The 19,399-nt window shown below is 38.5% G+C and overlaps 2 protein-coding genes across 3 annotated transcripts; both read left to right on the top strand.

Annotated features, from left to right (window-relative positions):
• Nucleotides 1–671: 671 nt before the first annotated feature.
• On the top strand, nucleotides 672–9,240 carry LOC117727283 (hydroperoxide isomerase ALOXE3-like). The gene is made up of 15 exons (XM_034527499.1): nucleotides 672–801; nucleotides 1,090–1,243; nucleotides 2,222–2,426; nucleotides 3,366–3,447; nucleotides 3,564–3,686; nucleotides 3,826–3,929; nucleotides 4,919–5,091; nucleotides 5,229–5,372; nucleotides 5,482–5,685; nucleotides 6,807–6,893; nucleotides 7,057–7,223; nucleotides 7,336–7,457; nucleotides 7,539–7,639; nucleotides 8,267–8,437; nucleotides 8,536–9,240. The coding sequence occupies exons 2-15, from the start codon at nucleotides 1,097–1,099 to the stop codon at nucleotides 8,713–8,715; spliced, it is 2,010 nt and encodes a 669-aa protein (XP_034383390.1). The 5' UTR covers nucleotides 672–801; nucleotides 1,090–1,096; the 3' UTR covers nucleotides 8,716–9,240.
• Nucleotides 9,241–11,140: 1,900 nt separating this feature from the next.
• On the top strand, nucleotides 11,141–17,279 carry epm2a (EPM2A glucan phosphatase, laforin). 2 transcript variants are annotated; one of them, XM_034527669.1, is made up of 4 exons: nucleotides 11,141–11,489; nucleotides 12,304–12,478; nucleotides 15,079–15,323; nucleotides 16,247–17,279. In XM_034527669.1, the coding sequence occupies exons 1-4, from the start codon at nucleotides 11,240–11,242 to the stop codon at nucleotides 16,528–16,530; spliced, it is 954 nt and encodes a 317-aa protein (XP_034383560.1). In that variant the 5' UTR covers nucleotides 11,141–11,239; the 3' UTR covers nucleotides 16,531–17,279. The 2 variants fall into 2 exon arrangements, with proteins under 2 accessions (XP_034383560.1, XP_034383561.1); XM_034527670.1 differs by having other exon boundaries at nucleotides 11,235–11,489; nucleotides 12,308–12,478.
• The last annotated feature ends 2,120 nt before the right edge of the window (nucleotides 17,280–19,399 follow it).

A 19,399-nucleotide genomic window follows, 5' to 3' on the forward strand; every position in this document is an offset into this window, starting at 1 on the left:
CATATTGATTACTTGGTAAACTGAAGCCATGTTCATTTTAATACCAAGTTTATTTGTATACAGTGGACTAACTTTTTACAGCAGTGAGGAGGACGATGATGAGGTCCAGGAAGAAAGCATTTAGACCTGAAAGGATTCAGGGGAAAACACACACACACAAAAATTGGGTTGGGGGGTGGTGATCATAGGGAATACACTTTTTTTATTCAACGTTCATGTTTTTGTTGTTCGATGAAAGAATAAAGTTCTACTCACAAAATGTCAAAAAAGTCAAAAATGTCATTTTTAAAAGTTGTATTATGAATGTTTGCATGCATGTCTGCTTATGACAAGGTAAATACAGTTAAATTACCCCAAAATGTCCAGTTTATTCCCGTTAATTCCCGTTAATTCCCGTATATTCCCGTTAATTCCCATGGAAAGTTTCCAACTTGGAATATTCCCGGAATTTTGCAAACCTGCTTATCAATCACCCAATGCAGATGGTGATAGTCTTCACAATAATTTAGCTTGTCAAATAATTGTAAATAGAAAAGTCAGTAAAGCAATTAGTAAAGTAAATCATATACTGACTTCTTCAGAAAAGAATCAGGGTATTACGACACTGCCTCGAACACTAGATAAGCAGACACGCAGTGACACAATAAATAAGGTCCAGAATCGGATGAACACCACACTTGACAGAGATCGATCACATTGAGAGATCTGCGGTAAGACTGTGCCGGACTGACGAGTCAACAAGACCGGAGAGGCAGCCTTGACAAACACAGACCACAGAACAGCTTCAAACTGAAGGTGTAGGTAGGAACTTTCCTTTTCTCTCCTCATGGTGTGAAATATGATGATCCAAATACTACACTTGTAGTAATGTAAACAGGATAATCTTGGACAAAGAAGTGTTAAAGTTTTTTATGCCTGTTGACCAAAAATTTGAATTTAGAAAAACTATCAAACGCTTTTGTAAATTAATTATTTGAAAATGTAATACGTTTAGTGAAAACTACATAAACAGTGCCATGTATGTTATTTGCAAAGAATTGGAGCATTCACTCTGCAATTTAGAGATCTAAATGTGTTTCTTTACCACAGACTGGCCATGGCAGAGTACAAACTAGAGGTCACAACAGGTGAGAGGTTCTTGTCAGGAACAAATGACCACGTATACGTCACCATATTTGGAACTGGAGGGCAGAGTGAGCGAACTGAGTTGGACAACTTTGGCTTCGACCATGTAACTGGGACAGTAAGTTGAATCCTGTTGAACATCCTTAAATTAGGTCTGGGACAATGTAATTATGAATGGACCCTTCACTAAACCCCATCCCCCTTGGTTACTGTTGCTAGGCCTGTCAAGTTTTCACATCCAGCATGTCAAAGTGTTTTTTTTAACAATATGAAAATGGAAATAATTGTTTAGAAATATCAGAGAGATGTAGGCAGAAAAGACTACAATGTGCATTTGAGAGCTCACGTTACATTTACTAGATAATTTGTTGGCTGAGTGTTGTGAATGAAGAGGGAATAAAAATCAAGGGAAAAGCTCACCGGTCACAATGCAAACATCGACACCATAACATACTACTGAAGTACAAACATAGACAGGAACAACAATGTCCATGCACATCTGGGTAAGTCTATATGATATCTCAAATTCAACTGTCTTTGTTTGCATACATATTGAAATAGCTCAAGGTATTAGCATCTTACTTTGGAGCAAACAAAGTAGTTTTTGTTGATCTTCAATGGATTCAGCTGTGGGTGAGGTCTTCCACATTGTTTAATCCATATCCGACATCAGCCCTCTTGTGTTTTTGGCTTTGGAAAGGCAAAATATAAAACAATCTCTCCTAAACTTTGAGGATATCTGTGGTTGGACATGCAGGTTCCATACACACCATCTTGACAGGCTGCGAGGTTGCTCACGGAGGTTCGGATAACTGTAAATAAATTAATCTTAACATTAGTGGAATGTAACAAGTACATGAAGGGCTTTCACCAGCCAGTTGGCATGCTCGTCTATCACCATGTACCTAGATGATGATCTAGATTAGTTTTAATATAAAAAATAATATTTATGAAGATTGTCCAGTCTATGTGGACCTTCGTACTCTTTAGATACATATTATGTTATAGCAAATATTATCGGTTAAATGTGTATTTACAACACATTCATATTATATTATAATTGTTTGTTTAAATGTACATTAACCTTTGTTTCAAGACAGGAACTTACACCCTGAGCACCAATCTGTCTCTGGGGAAACTTCTGCTGATCAAGGTGGAGAAAAGTCGTTTTTGCTATCTCCCAGAAGATGAGTGGTACCTCTCCAAGATAGTGGTGACAACTCCTGAAGGAGAAGCCATTCTTTTCCCCTATTACAGATGGATCTCTAGAGGAGAACTGGTGGAGCTCAGAGGAGGAAAAGGTCTGTTTCAAGTTCCCCAAAACATTGATTAAAGATAATTCGGTAACACTTTATAATAACTATATGCTATTTAGCATTAATAAAGTATGAGTAAACACTTAATTCATCATTTATAAAGCATTGTTCCAACATTAACACTCATTAGTATGCAATTCATAAACACAGTTATAAATGTTTTATTCTTGATTAATAAGCTTGACTATTATGCATTTCATGATTGGGTTTTCAAACTTCATAACTGTATTCCGTATTTGTAAATTATGTTATATATATATTACAAACCAATTATTTAAGACTTATAGATGATTAATGAGATAATTTATAATGTGTTAGTAAATGATCAAATTAATTCAATTATTCATGCATTTATATATACATATAATGAATTAGATATGCACTAATGGTTATGGACTATGTTAACATGTGCTTTATAAACTTGTTTTAATACTATTATTGACTAACATTATTGATTATGAGTACTAGCTAGCCTGAATAATTGACATTTTAATTTTTTTTTTTTTATCATTTACTAACACTTTATAAATTACTTTAATAAGTCTTTAAGTCTTTAATAATTAATTTGTAATATATATTACTTAATTTACAAATGCGGAATACATCATTTATAAAGTATGAACACCCAATCATGAAATGCATTATAGTGAAGCGTATTAATAAAGAATAAAATACTTATAACTGTTTCTGAATTGCATACTAATGATGGTTAATGTTGGAACGATGCTTTATAAATGATCAATTAAGTGTTTACTCATACTTAACTAATGCTGAATAGTGTATAGTTATTATAAAGTGTTAACGATAATTCATATTGAGATATTATAGATAGCACTTATTTTCACGTTTGTTTTGTTGACAGTTTGTCAATTTTGTCTTTTAAAGTTGTATTGATGTTATGTTGTATTGATGTTCATGTCTCAGCCTTGAAGGGTTTTGAGGATGACCATCCCGTGTTGATTGAACACCGCGAAAAAGAGCTGAGACTTAAAAAGAGATTGTACCGGTATGTTTGTATGTGTGCAGTACAGTATGTACCAGGAGCTGTTATGGTCTCAGAAGTTTATCTGGAGAAATTCATACATTCCTTTTGGTAACTTTGTCTTATTTCTGTTTTTTTAGATGGTCGATTTTTGCTGAAGGACTACCACACATCACCCATTTCAATAATGTGTTGGAGCTCCCAGCTGAAATCCGCTTCTCATATACCAGAGATGGCAACATAGCCAAAGTGAAATTAGATACGTATGTCTACATCAAGATTATCGGCACATTTTCTATATTTTATGAGATAAAAAGTCAATTTGAAACATAAATATCAGGATGCTGTTTAATCATGTATTACGTATATATATATTTTTTTTTTACCCCGTCTTACTTATAGTTTTATCAACCTCCATCATAAGGAGATGGTTGGATCTACTAAAACATGGGAAAGCATTGAAAAAATGAAAGAAATCTTCCAGTGGAGAAAGACAACGATGTCAGGTAGATTGTTTTTGTTCCCATTATTCACATGTGCAGCACAACTCATAACAATCATGTCATTGACATCCTTTCATAACAAGTGAATAAATATGAGAAGTTGGCAGATTCTATCATCAGTTGAACACCACAACAGTTCTTTCTACAATATTGCCTGATATTAATACAATATGCATGAAAGCACTTTAGGAAAAGTACATATACTGCATCTTAAATTAATTAAGTGGACTCTGCACTAATATCTCTGTAATCCATCTAGGATTTACATTTAATGATTCCAAAAAGAAAACCCAAGGAACACTTTTAACTAGAAAGGTGCACTTAGCAGAGTGTAGATATCGACCAGGTGTGTATATACAACTGAATACAACCCATAATTGACTAATTGTATAGTTCCATTAGCTGTTTGCCAAACCCACTGTCTCACTAGGCTGTGTAATCACTAGCAGCCTTACTCTGCCAGAGGCCAGTTACGAGTAGAAGATGAGATGTCACTAGGCAGTACATGGCAATATAAAACAGGCGAAAAAGGAGGAAAATTAAGTTTTAAAGTATGATTTACAGACAGAGACAGAGGATCTCAAGGATGCACTCAATATGTATTTTGTATAACATATTTCAAACTAAATTCATAATCATAATTCTACAAAAAGAATTATGATTATGAATTTAGTTTGAAATATGGTCTGTTAAAAGAATCATCAATACTTGTAGAGACAACAAAGGTCCTGTGTGACAGCACCAATCCAACATTAATTGTCAGTTTTGACTAAAATTCTATTGTGTCTGAAATATCAATTCCAGGAAGTTATCCATTAAAATGAGTTAACAATGTTGAATTACATTAGATTAGATGTTGTTCCTGTTTTTGTATTGTCAGTAAAGATCTTTCAGGAACAAACCAGCAATTGTATTTGAAAATGATTCAGATATAAGATAGATATATAGATATACATATATTATATTATATATCATATTTGCAATTCTTCCAGAGTATGTTAGCGAGCACTGGAAGGAAGATGACTTTTATGGATTCCAGTTCCTGAACGGACTCAATCCCAAAGTGATCAAGCGCTGCTCAGAGCTTCCCCCAAACTTTCCAGTCACAGAGGAGATGGTGAAGCCGTTCCTGGAAGAGGGAAGCTCTCTGCAGGAGGAAGTGAAGGTATGAAAGAAGAAGAGTGGCTTTAGTTTGGAGATAATCTCGGCTTTGGGAGACGGTTTTGTGTGTTTATCATCCCAATATAATTTTGCCTTGATTTATCTGTGCAATTCTGTCCTCTGTCTTTCATTCCCATACAGAAAGGCAATATATTCCTCTCTGACCAGAAGAAGATGGAAGGAATACCCCCGAGAGCCTATAATGGAAAACCTCTGCACGTGACTGCTGGTCTCTGTTTGCTCTACTTGAACCCAGAAAACAAACTGATGCCCATTGCAATACAGGTCTAGTCACATGATCATATTACGTTCCACAGTACATTACTATGTTTTCAAAAGTCCAGTTGACATTCTTTAACCTACAACAAATAAAAATGTTTTCATCAAATTCCAGTTGCATCAACAACCTTCTGAGCAGAACCCCATCTTTCTGCCCAGTGACTCAGAGACTGACTGGCTGCTCGCCAAGATGTTTATTAAAAATGTTGATTCCATGGATCATGAAGCAGTCCAACACCTCATGAAAACTCACTTTCTGGCAGAGGTCTATACTGTTGCTGCTCTCCGCAGCTTCTCTGGGATTCATCCCCTCTATAAGGTATGCTGGTGCACTTTTTGTTATCTATTCCCTTGATCTGAAATGATGATCTGACTGTTGACTGAAGATGTTTCAGGTATAATTTTGGTTGTTGTATGTCGTTACTAGAGAGTCAATAGAGCAGAGACAGGTAATGACCAAAAATGAAGAATGCATGCAATAAAGATTTACCGGGTCAAACGCAAAGAGTTTATATCTTAACTTATATTTCATGTTGATCTCAGAATAGTCATGTAACATTACCATTTTAAAAATATCTATTTATATTTAATGATTCACAGATAATACATAAATAAAGTATTACCAGAATGTGGCCCCGAGGCTGTGCTAGAGGCCGCTGCCACGCCCCCTGTGTAAATCCATCCTTCTTGTTGGCTTACAGTTCGTCAGGGTTGCTACAACAAGCTAACTGTTGCGTTGGCTAACACAAGTAGCTAGGTTCAGCTCGAAAGAAAAAGGGTAAACAGAGGAGCGAGGAAATATTGAATAGGAAACTTGTCGATTCCCTCTCTGTCTCGCCCCGTGTTTCCTGTTGGATTGTGCTGTTAAAGTTGTTAACGGTCTTTGTGGGTCATTAAATGTTAAGTTACATGTATTGAAGCAAGTTTGCCGTTGGAAGCATGAAAACATTTCTCACTTCAGTTCAAATAACTTGAGTTTGCCAATGTAAATACATTTTATAGACTAAAAAAAGAGATTTTTGCAGGGAACCTTTTGACATTTGAGGATATTTTATATACTTCTCTATAAAAGACAGCTCATTGAAAGTCTCCTTTCAATTAGGTAAGCAAAGGTCTTAATAGTGCAGACCAAGGATGTATTGGCCTTTGTAAGATCTTTACAAAGAATGTGGTTGTATTTTCCATCAATGGTGAATCAACTCTAAGCGTTACCTTTTTACTCAGTATTACATTTTCTAGCTTTTGAAGTGAGAGTTAACTTGATCGATAGATAGATCAAGAACTTTGCATACATCAGGGTTTACTCTTGTAAAATAAAAATAAACTGTTTTCAGTTTTGTTTACTTCTGGATTCCTTTGGTGATCAACACAAACCTGCTGCCTGTTGCTCGAATAAGCATCTTAACATGACTTTTAAAATGATTTCCTTTGTCTGTACAGCTGCTGATTCCACACTTCCAGTACACTCTGTTCATAAACACGGATGGCCGCCCAACTCTTTTTGGACCTGACGGAGCTTTGAGTATAGTATGGCTCTGTAAAATACATATTTTTGAATATTCAAACTATTCCAATTAAATTGCATTATTGCAATTAAATTGGAATTACATTTTATTAGGTTGCAGGTGTGTTTTTTTTACTCTGACAAATGTGTTTGATTTTCAATATCTGTGCATTAATTACTTATTAGAGTTCACTTGGATATGACGGACTGACAGAGCTCATGAGAAGGGCTCTCTCTGAAACGACCTACAGCTCCCTCTGTCTGCCAGAGGACATCACTGCACGAGGACTGGAATCCATCCCCAACTTCTACTACAGAGATGATGGCCTGAAGCTGTGGGACATCATCAACAGGTTATCTTAAATAATTATTCCAACTGTCCACACCGGTTTATTCTACAAGCAACATAGTAGAGTCTTATTCACAGATACAAAATGTAAATTTAATCTATTTTGTGTTCACTAGCTTCGTGAAGGCAGTAGTGGAGTACTACTATCCCTCAGACAGTGAAGTGCGTAAAGACAATGAGCTGCAGGAATGGATCAGTGAGATATTCACACATGGCTTCTTGGGAAACAAAGCCTCAGGTATTTAATAGTGAGCCTTTAATATTGCAATGACGATTGTGATTGCCAATAATGAACTGATAGTAATTATGCTACCAACAGGGTTTCCAGAGAGCTTTCATACTGTCGAGGAGGTGATCAAATTCATCACCATGGTGATCTTCACAGTGACTGTTCAACATGCTGCAGTAAACAATGGGCAGGTAATTAGTTGGGACATTGGAATATATATTGATGTTTGATTAAAGAGTAAATGAAGATGGTCCACAGCAAAAATGAAAACGTTTTAGGATGATTATCTCTTTGAAATCATGTAGTTGAAAGGTTTAAACTTAATAATATAAATAATATAGGACAATATGTGAACATTATTTCTTCAATATTTGACTTTGACAAAGTGAAGCAGAACAACATTAGCTATATTTTAGTACAGACAGCTAGGTCTGGAAACATGCAGAGTGAGCTCACTCCTGGCGAATTATGGTTATGATATTTGTATAAATATTGGTTGGTGTTTGAGTTGTGTTTGAAGTGGCTGACTTATTCTTGTAGCCCAGGTCCCGTTGTTTAATTTGATGTGCAGTATTATGATATTTGCTCAATTATGCCACTAGCACCACGTCCACCCATATGGGGGGAAGGGTGTCCAGACGTATGATTTGGTCCGCAATATGCTTTTTATTCATTCCAATTTTACATTCATTCATTCCAACATTACAATGGTGCAAAGGTTGAATTCCCAGTGTAGATTTACATAACATGTTCTGCAATGTTAATTGAAAAGTTTTCTATCAAAGCTGTTACATATTGAGATTTCTTTCTTAATTTAGTTTGACTACTACTCCTGCGTGCCAAATATCTCACTTCTGCTGCGCAAACCTCCTCCAACCACTAAGGGGCAGTCAAGCATGGAGACAATTTTGGAGACTCTCCCAAATGTTGGTGAGACAGTCAACTTTGAAGCAATGGTTTGCCTACTTTCAGAGACATACTCTGACATGGTAGGTTTGGTGATGACCAACACTCATTATAACACGTCCACATCTTAAAAGTGCTTTAAAAATGTGTCATTCTGATTCACTGATTTTCCTTTTGGCAGGTTCCCATGGGTTCATACCCCGATGAACGATTCCAGGAGCCTGCTCCAAAGCAGATGATTAAGGAATTTCAAGCAGAGTTGTCCAACTTCAGTGAAGCAATTGCAACAAGGAACTTGCTGCTTAAAATACCTTACAGCTACCTGGACCCTGCTCATATCGAGAACAGTATTGCTATTTAACTCAAGCTATTTTATCTCTCTGCATGAAGCAACTATATCAATACCTTTTAACACCTGTTTTGCATGCTGGGTTGTGGGTTAAATTCTGGGAGACTATACTCTAGGCTGTATCATGTTAAGTCGGCCTATGATGGGGTACCTGTATCTTTGTGTGAATCATGTTTTGCATAGACATGTAGGAATTAATTAAATGAGCAGTTTAGGGAGCAAATATTTATGTTCTCTCAAAAAATGGTTGAAGCAAATTGCATGTGTTATTAGGATACATTGACCACATATTGGCAAAATAAATGGTTACTTTATAGCATAAGAAGATATTGGGCCTTAATAAAGTGACATTATCAGTTTTTCTCGTGGCTCAAAATCCTGCAAGACTTATGGACAATCTCAAGGCCCTCAAACACAATGTACTGTGGGGCATTTGTATTAATTATTCTTATATTGATATGCTATAAAATTGTTCTGTGTAATTATTGTCATCAAGTGTAAGCTAAAAAAAATAGTTTGAAAAAATAAATGTAAAAATGTCTCCGCCAGGTGTGCCTAAAAAAAGCCACTGCTGTAATTTTTGACTCAATAAATACAAACCACTAAACCGTGTGTATTCAATTTATTTTGTATAGCCCAAAATAAAAGATTTGCCTCAGAGGCGATGTGATCCATGTGAGGCGAGAAAGACTCTGGGGAAGAAGCAGAGTTAGTTATGTGCATTAATGGGACATGAGTTTAAACAGAAGGAAATAGAGAACAGGAGAGAGGAGCTCAGTGTATCCTAAGATGTCCCCCAGCAGCCTATAAGCCTATAGCAGTATATCTAGGGGCTGGACCAGGCAAACCAGATTCAGCCCTAACTATAAGTGCTATCAACTAGGAAAGCCTTAAGTCTACACTTAAATATGGTGACTGTATCTGCCCCCCGGACTGAAAGTGGAAGCTGGCTCCATCGAAGAGGAGCTTGATAACTGAAGGCTCTGGCTCCCATCCTACTTTTAAGACTCTAGGAACCACAAGTAGTCCTGCATTTAGCAAGTGCAGCTCTCTAATGGGGTAATATGGTACTGTGAGCTCTCTTGTGGGGTAATATGGTTCTACAAGCTCCTTAAGATATGATGGTGCATCACCAATCAAAGCTTTGCAGGTGAAGAGAAGGACTTTAGATTGTATTCTTGATTTTACAGGGAGCCAGTGCAGAGCAGCTAATACAGGAGTAATGTGATCTCTTTTCTTAGTTTTTGTTAGTACACGAGTTGCAGCATTCTGAATCAACTGGAGGGACTCAAGAGACTTATTAGAGCAGCCTGATAATAAGGAGTTAGATCTAGTCTAGAAGTAAGAAACGCGTGAACTAGTTTTTCTGCATCACTTTGAGACAAGATGTGCCTGATTTTTTAAATGTTACGTGGATGAATAAAGGCAGTCCTTGAGATTTGTTTTCTGTGGGCGTTAAAGGACAAGTCCCAATCAAAGATAACGCAGAGATTCTTTACAGTGGTGCTGGATGCCAGGGCAATGCCATCTACAGAAACTATATCATTAGATAATTGAGGCGGTGTTCTGGGCCTAGTAGAATAACTTGCAGGTCATCCAGCAACCTAAAACGTAGCTAGATAGATAGATAGACGGATAGATAGATAGATAGATGGATAGATAGATAGATAGATAGATAGATAGATAGATAGATAGATAGATAGATAGATAGATAGATAGATAGATAGATAGATAGATAGATAGATAGATAGATAGATAGATAGATAGATAGATAGATAGATAGATACCCGCAGCTTCTCACTCAGCAGCAGTGGCTGGATGGTGTTGAATGCACTGGAGAAGTCAAAAAAAGTGATTCTCACAGAGCCACCGGTTCCATCCACATCCAGGTGTGACTGAGCTTGTTGCAGCAGGTGATGGCGCCTCCACTCCCACACAAGGCTGGTAAGCAAATTGCAGAGGGTCCAGTGACGATTTCACCTGCGGTCGAAGGCGGGCCAAGACCAGCCTCTCCAGCACCTTCATCACATGAGATGTGAGGGCAGCTGGTCGGAAGTCCCTGAGGTCAGATGGAGTTGACTTCTTTGGAACAGGGACCAGGCACGACGTCGTCCACAGCACCGGGACTTCTTCCTGTCTCAGGCTCAGGTTGGAGAGGTGCTGCAGGACATCAGACAGCTGGATAGCGCAAGTCTTCAGGACCTGGGGCTGCTGCTTCCTTTTAATTTACACGATTTTACCGAACCCATATATATCCATATCCATACAATCCATACAATTAGCATAATTGTGTGGCAATCTTGCGGGCACTTTTATTAGTTAATTTTAGCGCGATGTATGGTGTGCACTAATTCTGACAGAGTGGGACGTCTTTATTTCTACCCCTTCTTTGCTGCAAACTATCCGATTTATTTTTAGATTACACTTTACAGTCAATGGGCCACGCAGACTGAATACAAGGGCTACTACAATATAGGCTTTAAAAACCCCAAGCCCGCCATACTAAACGACGGAGGACATATTTGAGGCTTGAACAATGTTATTCAGGTTCGGTGTCATTCTCACTCCGGAGTCTCCGGACGTAGAGGTCTCTGTTTTGGGTTCGCGTGCAGAAATGGGCAACTGGGACCCGCGCGGAGCGGTTCAGATGAGAGCCTCGCAGAAGCTCCTGCTGTCCACACAGGAACCGTGTCTGTGGATCGGCGACGTTCAGCTGGCAGAGCCGTTCAAAGAGGCTTTGTGGTTCAAATTCGTCAAAAGAGTCCGCGGCACTTGTATCTGGGAAGGTATATGTCCGTCCTCTGATGTTGTGCAACAGATTATGCAAAAAATGAAATTATTTTTGAGACGTCACATGGATTTAATTCCCATTTGAAAGTAACGTTTCAGGCAAAATACGAAAATAACTCCGCCATGTTTGGTTGTTATTGTGTAACCCCTCCTTACCGCCACATGATGGCGGTAGAGAGACACTTGTTATTTATTAAACCCACAGGGGCGAGTGGATGTCAGTGCACTTGTATACCTAAACAGAGGTGTTTTTTACCAAGTTTCAGTTAGTAGCATTCCCAATATAATCTTACATTTAATGGTGCTGCATTCAAAAGTATACCTAAGTGTAGTTTACGTAATTTGACAGTAAAAGGAAGTTTATTATATGTTATATATTGTTGAGTTGTTTGTTAAAATGCATCCTATTTTATAAACTGATCATGTGATTTCTATTTTATTCAAATCTGCAAATGAATTAGATCCTGTACCTGTACGATTGATGTTCTTTGATGTACTTTAATATAAGCTGTAAAATGTCACTCAGAGTGAAAGTATTCAGTAGCAGAAAGATATAAGTCAAATACAGTACCTCAAAAGTAAATGTATTTTGTTACTCTGTTGTTATTATTAGACAAATGTTCTCCTTTTGTTTATGATGCTTAATCTGTTTAACGCAACAAAGTATATTTTTTCCCTCCAAAGAAAAATATAGGCCACATCTACCTTTTTGTTTGGGAAATAAATCTTAAAAACATCTTTATGATCACTAAATGTCCCCAAACACGCTCAAATAGGTATATGGTCACTAAGTTGCTCCTTTGTCACCAGGTAGTGGTCCGAGCCATGACAGATGTTGTTCATATGATGAGAGGAACATGGTGGACGGAGTGTACTGCCATCCGATTGGTCACTGGATAGAGGGAACAGGACACATAGATGAGATGAAACACACCACCAACTTCTATTTTGGTGTGGCTGGTCAGAAGGCCATTCATTTCTCCAGGTAATACAGTACGACAGTCACACAAAGCCGAAGCCATCATTGTGATGTTGTATGGGAATGCTGGGAGTATCTCGATTTCATTCAACAAGTATGGCATGTTAGTCTCGGCGAAAAGATTTTAGAAATCAGAGTGTCAATAAGTTGGCAGCATGACTTTAGACGGTTAGAGTTGGGCAGCGTGGGCGTCATACAGAGTCAGTCCTGAAACCTGAATACAGACTGGGGAGGTTTAGCAAGACGCCCGTCAGCATCAAAGCCTCAGGGTGTTTTTTATTGTTGTGGCCGAGCTTTACCTTTTACCTCGGCATTAAAAAGAGGATTTGGTCTGTGTTGGTAAACTAAGTATGAAAACATTAAAAAAAGCAGTTAGATATCTTTTATGTTCCTAAAGCATTGGAGTTATTGCTTTCTTGTAGCCTGTAACAAGTACAAATTGATATCCATACATCCCACCCCCCTAATGAAATGTGATGCTCGTTGAAAGTTGTCTGTCTTTTGTGATGTGAAATCCGATGATACTACATTTAATAATACAGAAAAATAATGAGATCCCCAGGGGCAAATGAATTTTCCTGCTGAAGTGTGATTGTTTCTTGAACAACACAAGAGGGCTGATCAGCTCCTCCTCCCTTATCTTCCATTACGGTTTTCAATCATAAGCGATCTTCTTTAGTTCTCAGTCCAAGTTTGAATTCTGCTTTGTGTGTGATACTAAATCAGTGAGAGAAAATGATTCAGCTCCTGCGTCTTCTGCTGCTGACACGACGGTCCTGCTAAACGGGCAGAACAGTCATGTCCCACTGCCCTCTCTTGATGAAAGTTGTCTCTCTCTCACAGGGAAGACAAAGCCGCAATCACCCTCTCAGGGCTGCTCACTCCTTTGTTTTTTGACCTTGCTCTCTCCCATTCCTTTATAAATGCTGTCTGTACTTGAAAATCAATCCACAAGCAAGTAGGGGATTTCAATCTCTGCCTTTTTCACAAGTCTAGAGAGAGAGATCGTGAGTTGTCTGTCGGCTCGTAATATCTCAGTGACAGCTTCCAGGATCAATAGCTGAATTGAAATCAGTCACTATATGCTCCCGTCAAACAAGAGATAAACTTGTGTCACATAATTTAAAAAGGGATCCTCAAGATGTAATTTGTTGTTCAAAAATGCATGTGAATATAAATCTGTCAAAGAGGTTGCTGAAAGTCACTACTGTGCTGTTCCCCTTTGTACTTTTTGCAATCTGTCTGGCATTGATTCTACACGTCTTTGTAGGTTTTGAGTATTCACATCTATTCTTAGCACCCTGTTAGTTTCCAGAAATGTATCAATGGGTAAGCAAACACTCGGGAGGGCGATGTCTGTTGAGTAAGTCGGTCAGTCCACCACTTCGATCCATACTGAAATATCTCAACAACTGTGACATGGATTGCTTTGAAATCTGGTACCGATATGGATGGTGGCCAGAGGATGAATGCCAGTCTTTGGTCCGTCATCCACTGGGTAACAGAAAACAAGTCCACCGTCATGTTTGACTGTTTTATGCACCGTTACACCACCACTCTCCTGCCTCACAGACTTTAAACACACATCTTGTTACACAACCTTAAGAAATGTTGCAGCATGAGCAGACGTGACGGAATGTACTTTACATGTGGGGGACATCTGCAACAAAAACAATGCAAGTTAATGGTTTGGAGGATGCTATTTATATTTGAATGAAATCTGTTTATTGGACATTAATTGTTGAGCAAATATTCACACACACACACACACACAACAGCCAGCATCAAACAACCCGTGCATGCCTTCCGTTTTTTAAGGCACATACTCGCTGCCATGATATACCGGGCACAGCAGAAATGATCCCGGGACCCTGGAGGCAGCGAGCACATAACTTGCATAAGAATGAGCAGCCTTGGCTGGTTCCATCCGGTTTTAATTAGTGTCTGAAGACCTTACACGGCTTTTGCCAAGGACCTGTGTTTAGTAGGAAGCACTGCGCCTTTGTGTCTTTCCTATTAATAGCTATTTCTAATTAGTCTGTCAGCCCTTACATCCATGTAGCCCCAAGTATCATACACACTCACCTCTGCAATAACTCAAATGATTCATAGAGACTTTACCTCACCGTCTAGCAGGTGCCTTGTCACTCATGCTGGTATTTAGGGAAGAGGAGGCTTGAAGGTTATTTATTTTTGTAATTAGTTTTTATTACTGGTACAAGAAGAGTCAATTCATACGGCGTACTTATACAACAGCGCACCAGAGACAGAAATCTTTTCCATAAAGTATATTCCTACTTTGTTGGGTAACAATTAACCATTTACTAGAATCTTCTGAAAATTCTCATATTTTCATTGTAGTGTAATAGATTGAAATAGTCTGTCAAACTGATGAAATTGGTTTTCCGCAACTTGGCCAGTTCATCTTTTGAGTTTTGGTATAGTCCAAGTGTTATATATATATATATTGATTTGGTTTCTGAGAGTAAGAACTAACAGTATAATTCTTCAGCAGCAAAAAAAGATCAATGTACTCTGGCAAACTCTGGCATATAATAACAGCATAAATAGAAATGATGAATGCTATCTCTGTTTGTTGCCCCCAGGGTGCTGCCACATATTTGGCTGGGCAGCTGCCCTCGACAGGTGGAACATGTGACGATCAAGATGAAGCATGAATTGGGAATTACTGCAGTGATGAACTTCCAGACAGAGTGCGATGTGGTGAACAACTCCGACGGCTGCAGGCGCAACCTTGGAGAAGCCATGACCCCTGAGACCATGATGCGTTTGTACAAAGACTGTGGCTTGGTGTATGTGTGGATACCCACACCTGACATGAGCACTGAGGGTAAGGAGGATTCTTGCGACATGCAAGAATAAATATATAATAATAACAGGGTTTAGTCAAGTCAGAGTTGAGAGAACGCATCATTTTTGCAGTGCAGTGCAGTCATGGAGCTGAAAAGCCTTAAAGCTCCTCAGTTTGACATCCTTCACCGGAGTGTTTATTCACCTTGGAGAGCTAACTGAAGGTTTCATTCAAATATGTATAGGTCCGAAAATTAGCATGAATTAATTATTTTAGAACATTTCTAGAATTAGATAAATGCATGAAATAAACATGAAAAGGATCTTAGTTCATTGCTGGTATTATATCCCACCATGGCCACTGATCTTCTTCCAAGGTTCCCTTTAACCAGAGTGTTACAGTAAAATATCTCATGTCTTGTGTAAGTCACAAAAGAAGTGCCGCATATGCTTCCACAGTAAATTCAAATAAAGAAAGAATGCAAACAAAATTACCCGAGATACATGCGTAGCTGTCGATACTTGTAGTTTATTCCTGACAGTGTGATAATTTACTTGTGAATCCAGCAACCTGCGCATGGATTGTGATAAATGTACATTTTGAGTATGCATGGGGTGGCTCGAGGCAAACAACTGGCGACAGTCCTTTATGGTACATTTAAAATTCTTCTCCAAAGGTGATGCCGAATAGTTAACATTGTCGTAACAGGTCACCCGGTATGTTTATGAATAAGTCTGACAATACTCTATATTTTTTCTTATCAATACCATTTAAACAATACCAAAACCAACAATGAATTGATCCTACCAAGTCGTATCTGTGTATTTAAAGTTTATTTAAAATGTATGTATCGTTGTTTCCTTGCCAAAGACCAACATTGGCCTTTTATTTACTGAGAGTTACTTGGTCTTTTATTTACCTTTCCCTCTAAATGTCCTCTGTGTTGTTGTCGTCTTCTGCAGGTCGGATCCGGATGCTTCCCCAGGCTGTATTTTTGCTTCATGGTCTCTTGGAGAATGGTCACACTGTCTATGTTCACTGTAACGCCGGAGTAGGCCGGTCGACGGCAGCCGTGTGCGGCCTGCTCATGTACGTCCTTGGCTGGAGCCTGAGGAAGGTGCAGTACTTTGTTGCGGCCAGGAGGGCGGCAGTGTACATAGATGAGGCGGCTTTAGTCCAGGCTCAGGCAGACTTCACTCAGAAGTTTGGACGACTACGACCATCCATCTCTTGCCCAGATCCATGATAATGTCGTTTCCTTGCATTGTCTTCAACATTGAAGCATAGCTTACAGTTATGAGAAGTTCCACTGGACTGAACTCTCGGAAAGGAATATGACTTCTGAAAAAAACATGCTCTGTAGTCAGCGCCAGAAGGAGAAATAACCTATAGCAAGAAGATGTACTCAACACATGAGCCACTTCAGCTGAGTGGCTTTCAACATCTGGTTGATCCCCGAGTGTCTGAAGATGTTTCAAACTATTAATCCTATTGTGATGTGCTGGCTTGTCAGCTTCAGGACTCTAGTAGTATCAGTAAAGGTCTGCAGTGGTGTTTGAAAAGACCTTTTCCTTTCGTCTTTTTTGTACTGATTAATTCAGAGAAGGACATTTTTGTTTATGTGTTGAATAGCAATGAATGAGAATTAAAACGGAAAGAAAAGTATCGCTCCACTACCTTTACCGCGGTTTGCTTTCACCCAAAGGTTTTCTTTCCACAGTTGCTAATGCATGATTATGCATCAAAGCAACAAATCAATTTTCAAACCAAAATAACGACGATGCCTATCCCTCTCTGTCAGAGAAGTATTCAGCTCCCACACATTGAAGAATACAGCTCCGCTCCATCTCTCCCAGAGAGCCTGATAGCATTTCATCTTTATTTATTAATCTGACAGATGCTATTCCGACCCATCACCTAAATAACGAAAACCAAATCCCTGCCAAACCATTTTAATGCATACACAATTAGACATTATTGGAATACTGCTTATCAATCTGCCTAGATTCCTATTGTGGATATATTGCTTTTTTTTAAGTTAGTGTTTTGTGGGGGGCGGGGGGAGGGGATGTGTGCTAGTGGAAGCAAATCATTGAGGATTTTTAATATGTTCAAAGAAAAGTGTGACATGCTTTTTCTTTTTCTTTTGAAGAAGCAGAATATTTACTGGTTTTGTGTATACAAAGGATGTATAAAGACAACTGAACACTGTTGGATGCGGCATTCTGTTTATTTCCGATGAAAGTTTCTGGGGTTTGTCCCTTAATTCACGCCCATGTAATTGGTAAACATCTTGCATTTATTCCACTGGGTTATTGTCAGTGATTTGATGTTGGAAAGCATTTGCAGTCCATATGATTTCCAGGATCTGCCAATCACCGATACCGATCCCCCGGATCCTTGCATTCACATTCGAGTAAACATTCGAGAGAATTTTTAACTGTCAAAGAGATGGCTTTTTATGGTGCAGATGGAGCCACAAATATCTCAAAAGTACCATTTAATCCAGACTGTTCCTAGAATATATCCTGTGTGCTTGTTATGAGCATTTTGTTTTGGCATGCAATGTCCCTGCAAGCCATCAGCTCATATTTATTCCTTCTGCTTCTTCTATTACAGATATTCATTCTGCTGATTTTAAAGCATCACAGGGCCATTCTTTAAATGTGCTTATGCAGTACACCTTCTATTTCCTTCTTTAATGGATCCATCAATGGCCTTTTCTCCACTGTAAAATGAATAAACTATAATGAAATAAACATTTAGAAGAAACAACCTTTTCAGTAAAAGGTTCAATCCCACTAAGCAGAGCAACTCGGTCATGATAAGGAGTTCTTGTATGAAATGTGGACAACAATAAAAGACACTATCCAAATACATACAGTGTCCGTTTATGCCCAAAGGTAAAGATTATACTGAAACAAAGACATTTTTACTATATTCCTCTCAGTATGCATGTCCTGTATATATAGTATACTATATAATAACTTCATGATTTCAACCATTTTAACTACTGTTGATGATGTTAATATGCAGCTGGGGTTTATATTTAAACTCCTTGGACACACATTATGATATTTAGTGTACAGGCAATATACATTTTCCATACATGTTATGCTGTTTCAAATGTTCTTTGTCAGTGTGTTCCAAGAGACACATTTAAATCAGTCCAAGTTCATGACAGTGCCACAGCCCGTCGTCAGCACAGCGACGCCAGCCAAGACGAAAACAAAATAATAGAGCTGTGTATCTACCAGAATGTCTGAAATGGCAAATCTCACCAGCTGTGACAATTGTATCATCATTCGTACAATAGCAGTGTGGGAATACTGCCTGTCAGTGTATCATGAACAGCAAGTACACCGAACAGGCCCCGATCCCTGGTGGCCTCTGGACTAGCACTGTACTCTCCATCAGCTCGACTGTTAGAAAAGACGGTTGTGTATGAGAACTATACTTCGGGTAACTTCCCTAGCCAAGTTCCTAGCCTGCTCGTTTTGCATGAAACATCACATGTGCAGTGCTAAAACGTTTTATCCCGGTCAAAAATACATTGACGACAATGACATTCTGCATTATTCAGCCACATAATCAAGTTATTAAATAGTCTATTTACACTCCGACTGCAAAAGCAATGACCTCTGGACACTGGATCCACTGGAGCCTGCATGTGACATAGGGAGGGGAGCCAAATCTTTCCGAATCCAAGCATTCAAATGGTTGTGCACAAGCACTGAAAAAGTACTTATTTTTCATGATATGTCCCCTTTAAATTCAATATACTCGATATTACGAGATGTATTTGTTGCAGCAGACGGCACATAAACAGTGTGCAGGGATATTACAGAGTGCAAGTAGAAAACACAATTCAAACTATATTCAGAAGAATACAACTCTACATTTTCTATTCGTATGGTTATATTTATTTTCAACCATTACCACAATTTGGTAACAAAGCTGTTTCCAGTAACAAGCCAGACATTGCAAAGGTCTCATTAAATGTTCCACTGCTTTATTTTGCTTATCGGCAAGATGGATGAGCTGAGCTACTGAAAGTCAGTATGGCACATTCACAAGAAGTCATTAATTGTGTATTCTCTGTATTAGATAATATC

This window comes from Cyclopterus lumpus, chromosome 24 (assembly GCF_009769545.1).
Source record: "Cyclopterus lumpus isolate fCycLum1 chromosome 24, fCycLum1.pri, whole genome shotgun sequence".
NCBI lineage: Eukaryota > Metazoa > Chordata > Actinopteri > Perciformes > Cyclopteridae > Cyclopterus > Cyclopterus lumpus.

Excerpts from the sequence above, each read along its gene's own strand:
- LOC117727283 (XM_034527499.1), top strand. The coding sequence starts at position 1,097 with ATGGCAGAGTACAAACTAGAGGTCACAACAGGTGAGAGGTTCTTGTCA. Across the intron at positions 2,427-3,365 it reads GGAGCTCAGAGGAGGAAAAG|CCTTGAAGGGTTTTGAGGAT; the intron begins GTCTGTTTCAAG and ends TTCATGTCTCAG. Across the intron at positions 5,686-6,806 it reads GGATTCATCCCCTCTATAAG|CTGCTGATTCCACACTTCCA; the intron begins GTATGCTGGTGC and ends TTGTCTGTACAG.
- epm2a (XM_034527669.1), top strand. The coding sequence starts at position 11,240 with ATGTTATTCAGGTTCGGTGTCATTCTCACTCCGGAGTCTCCGGACGTA. Across the intron at positions 12,479-15,078 it reads AAGGCCATTCATTTCTCCAG|GGTGCTGCCACATATTTGGC; the intron begins GTAATACAGTAC and ends TGTTGCCCCCAG. Across the intron at positions 15,324-16,246 it reads ACCTGACATGAGCACTGAGG|GTCGGATCCGGATGCTTCCC; the intron begins GTAAGGAGGATT and ends CGTCTTCTGCAG.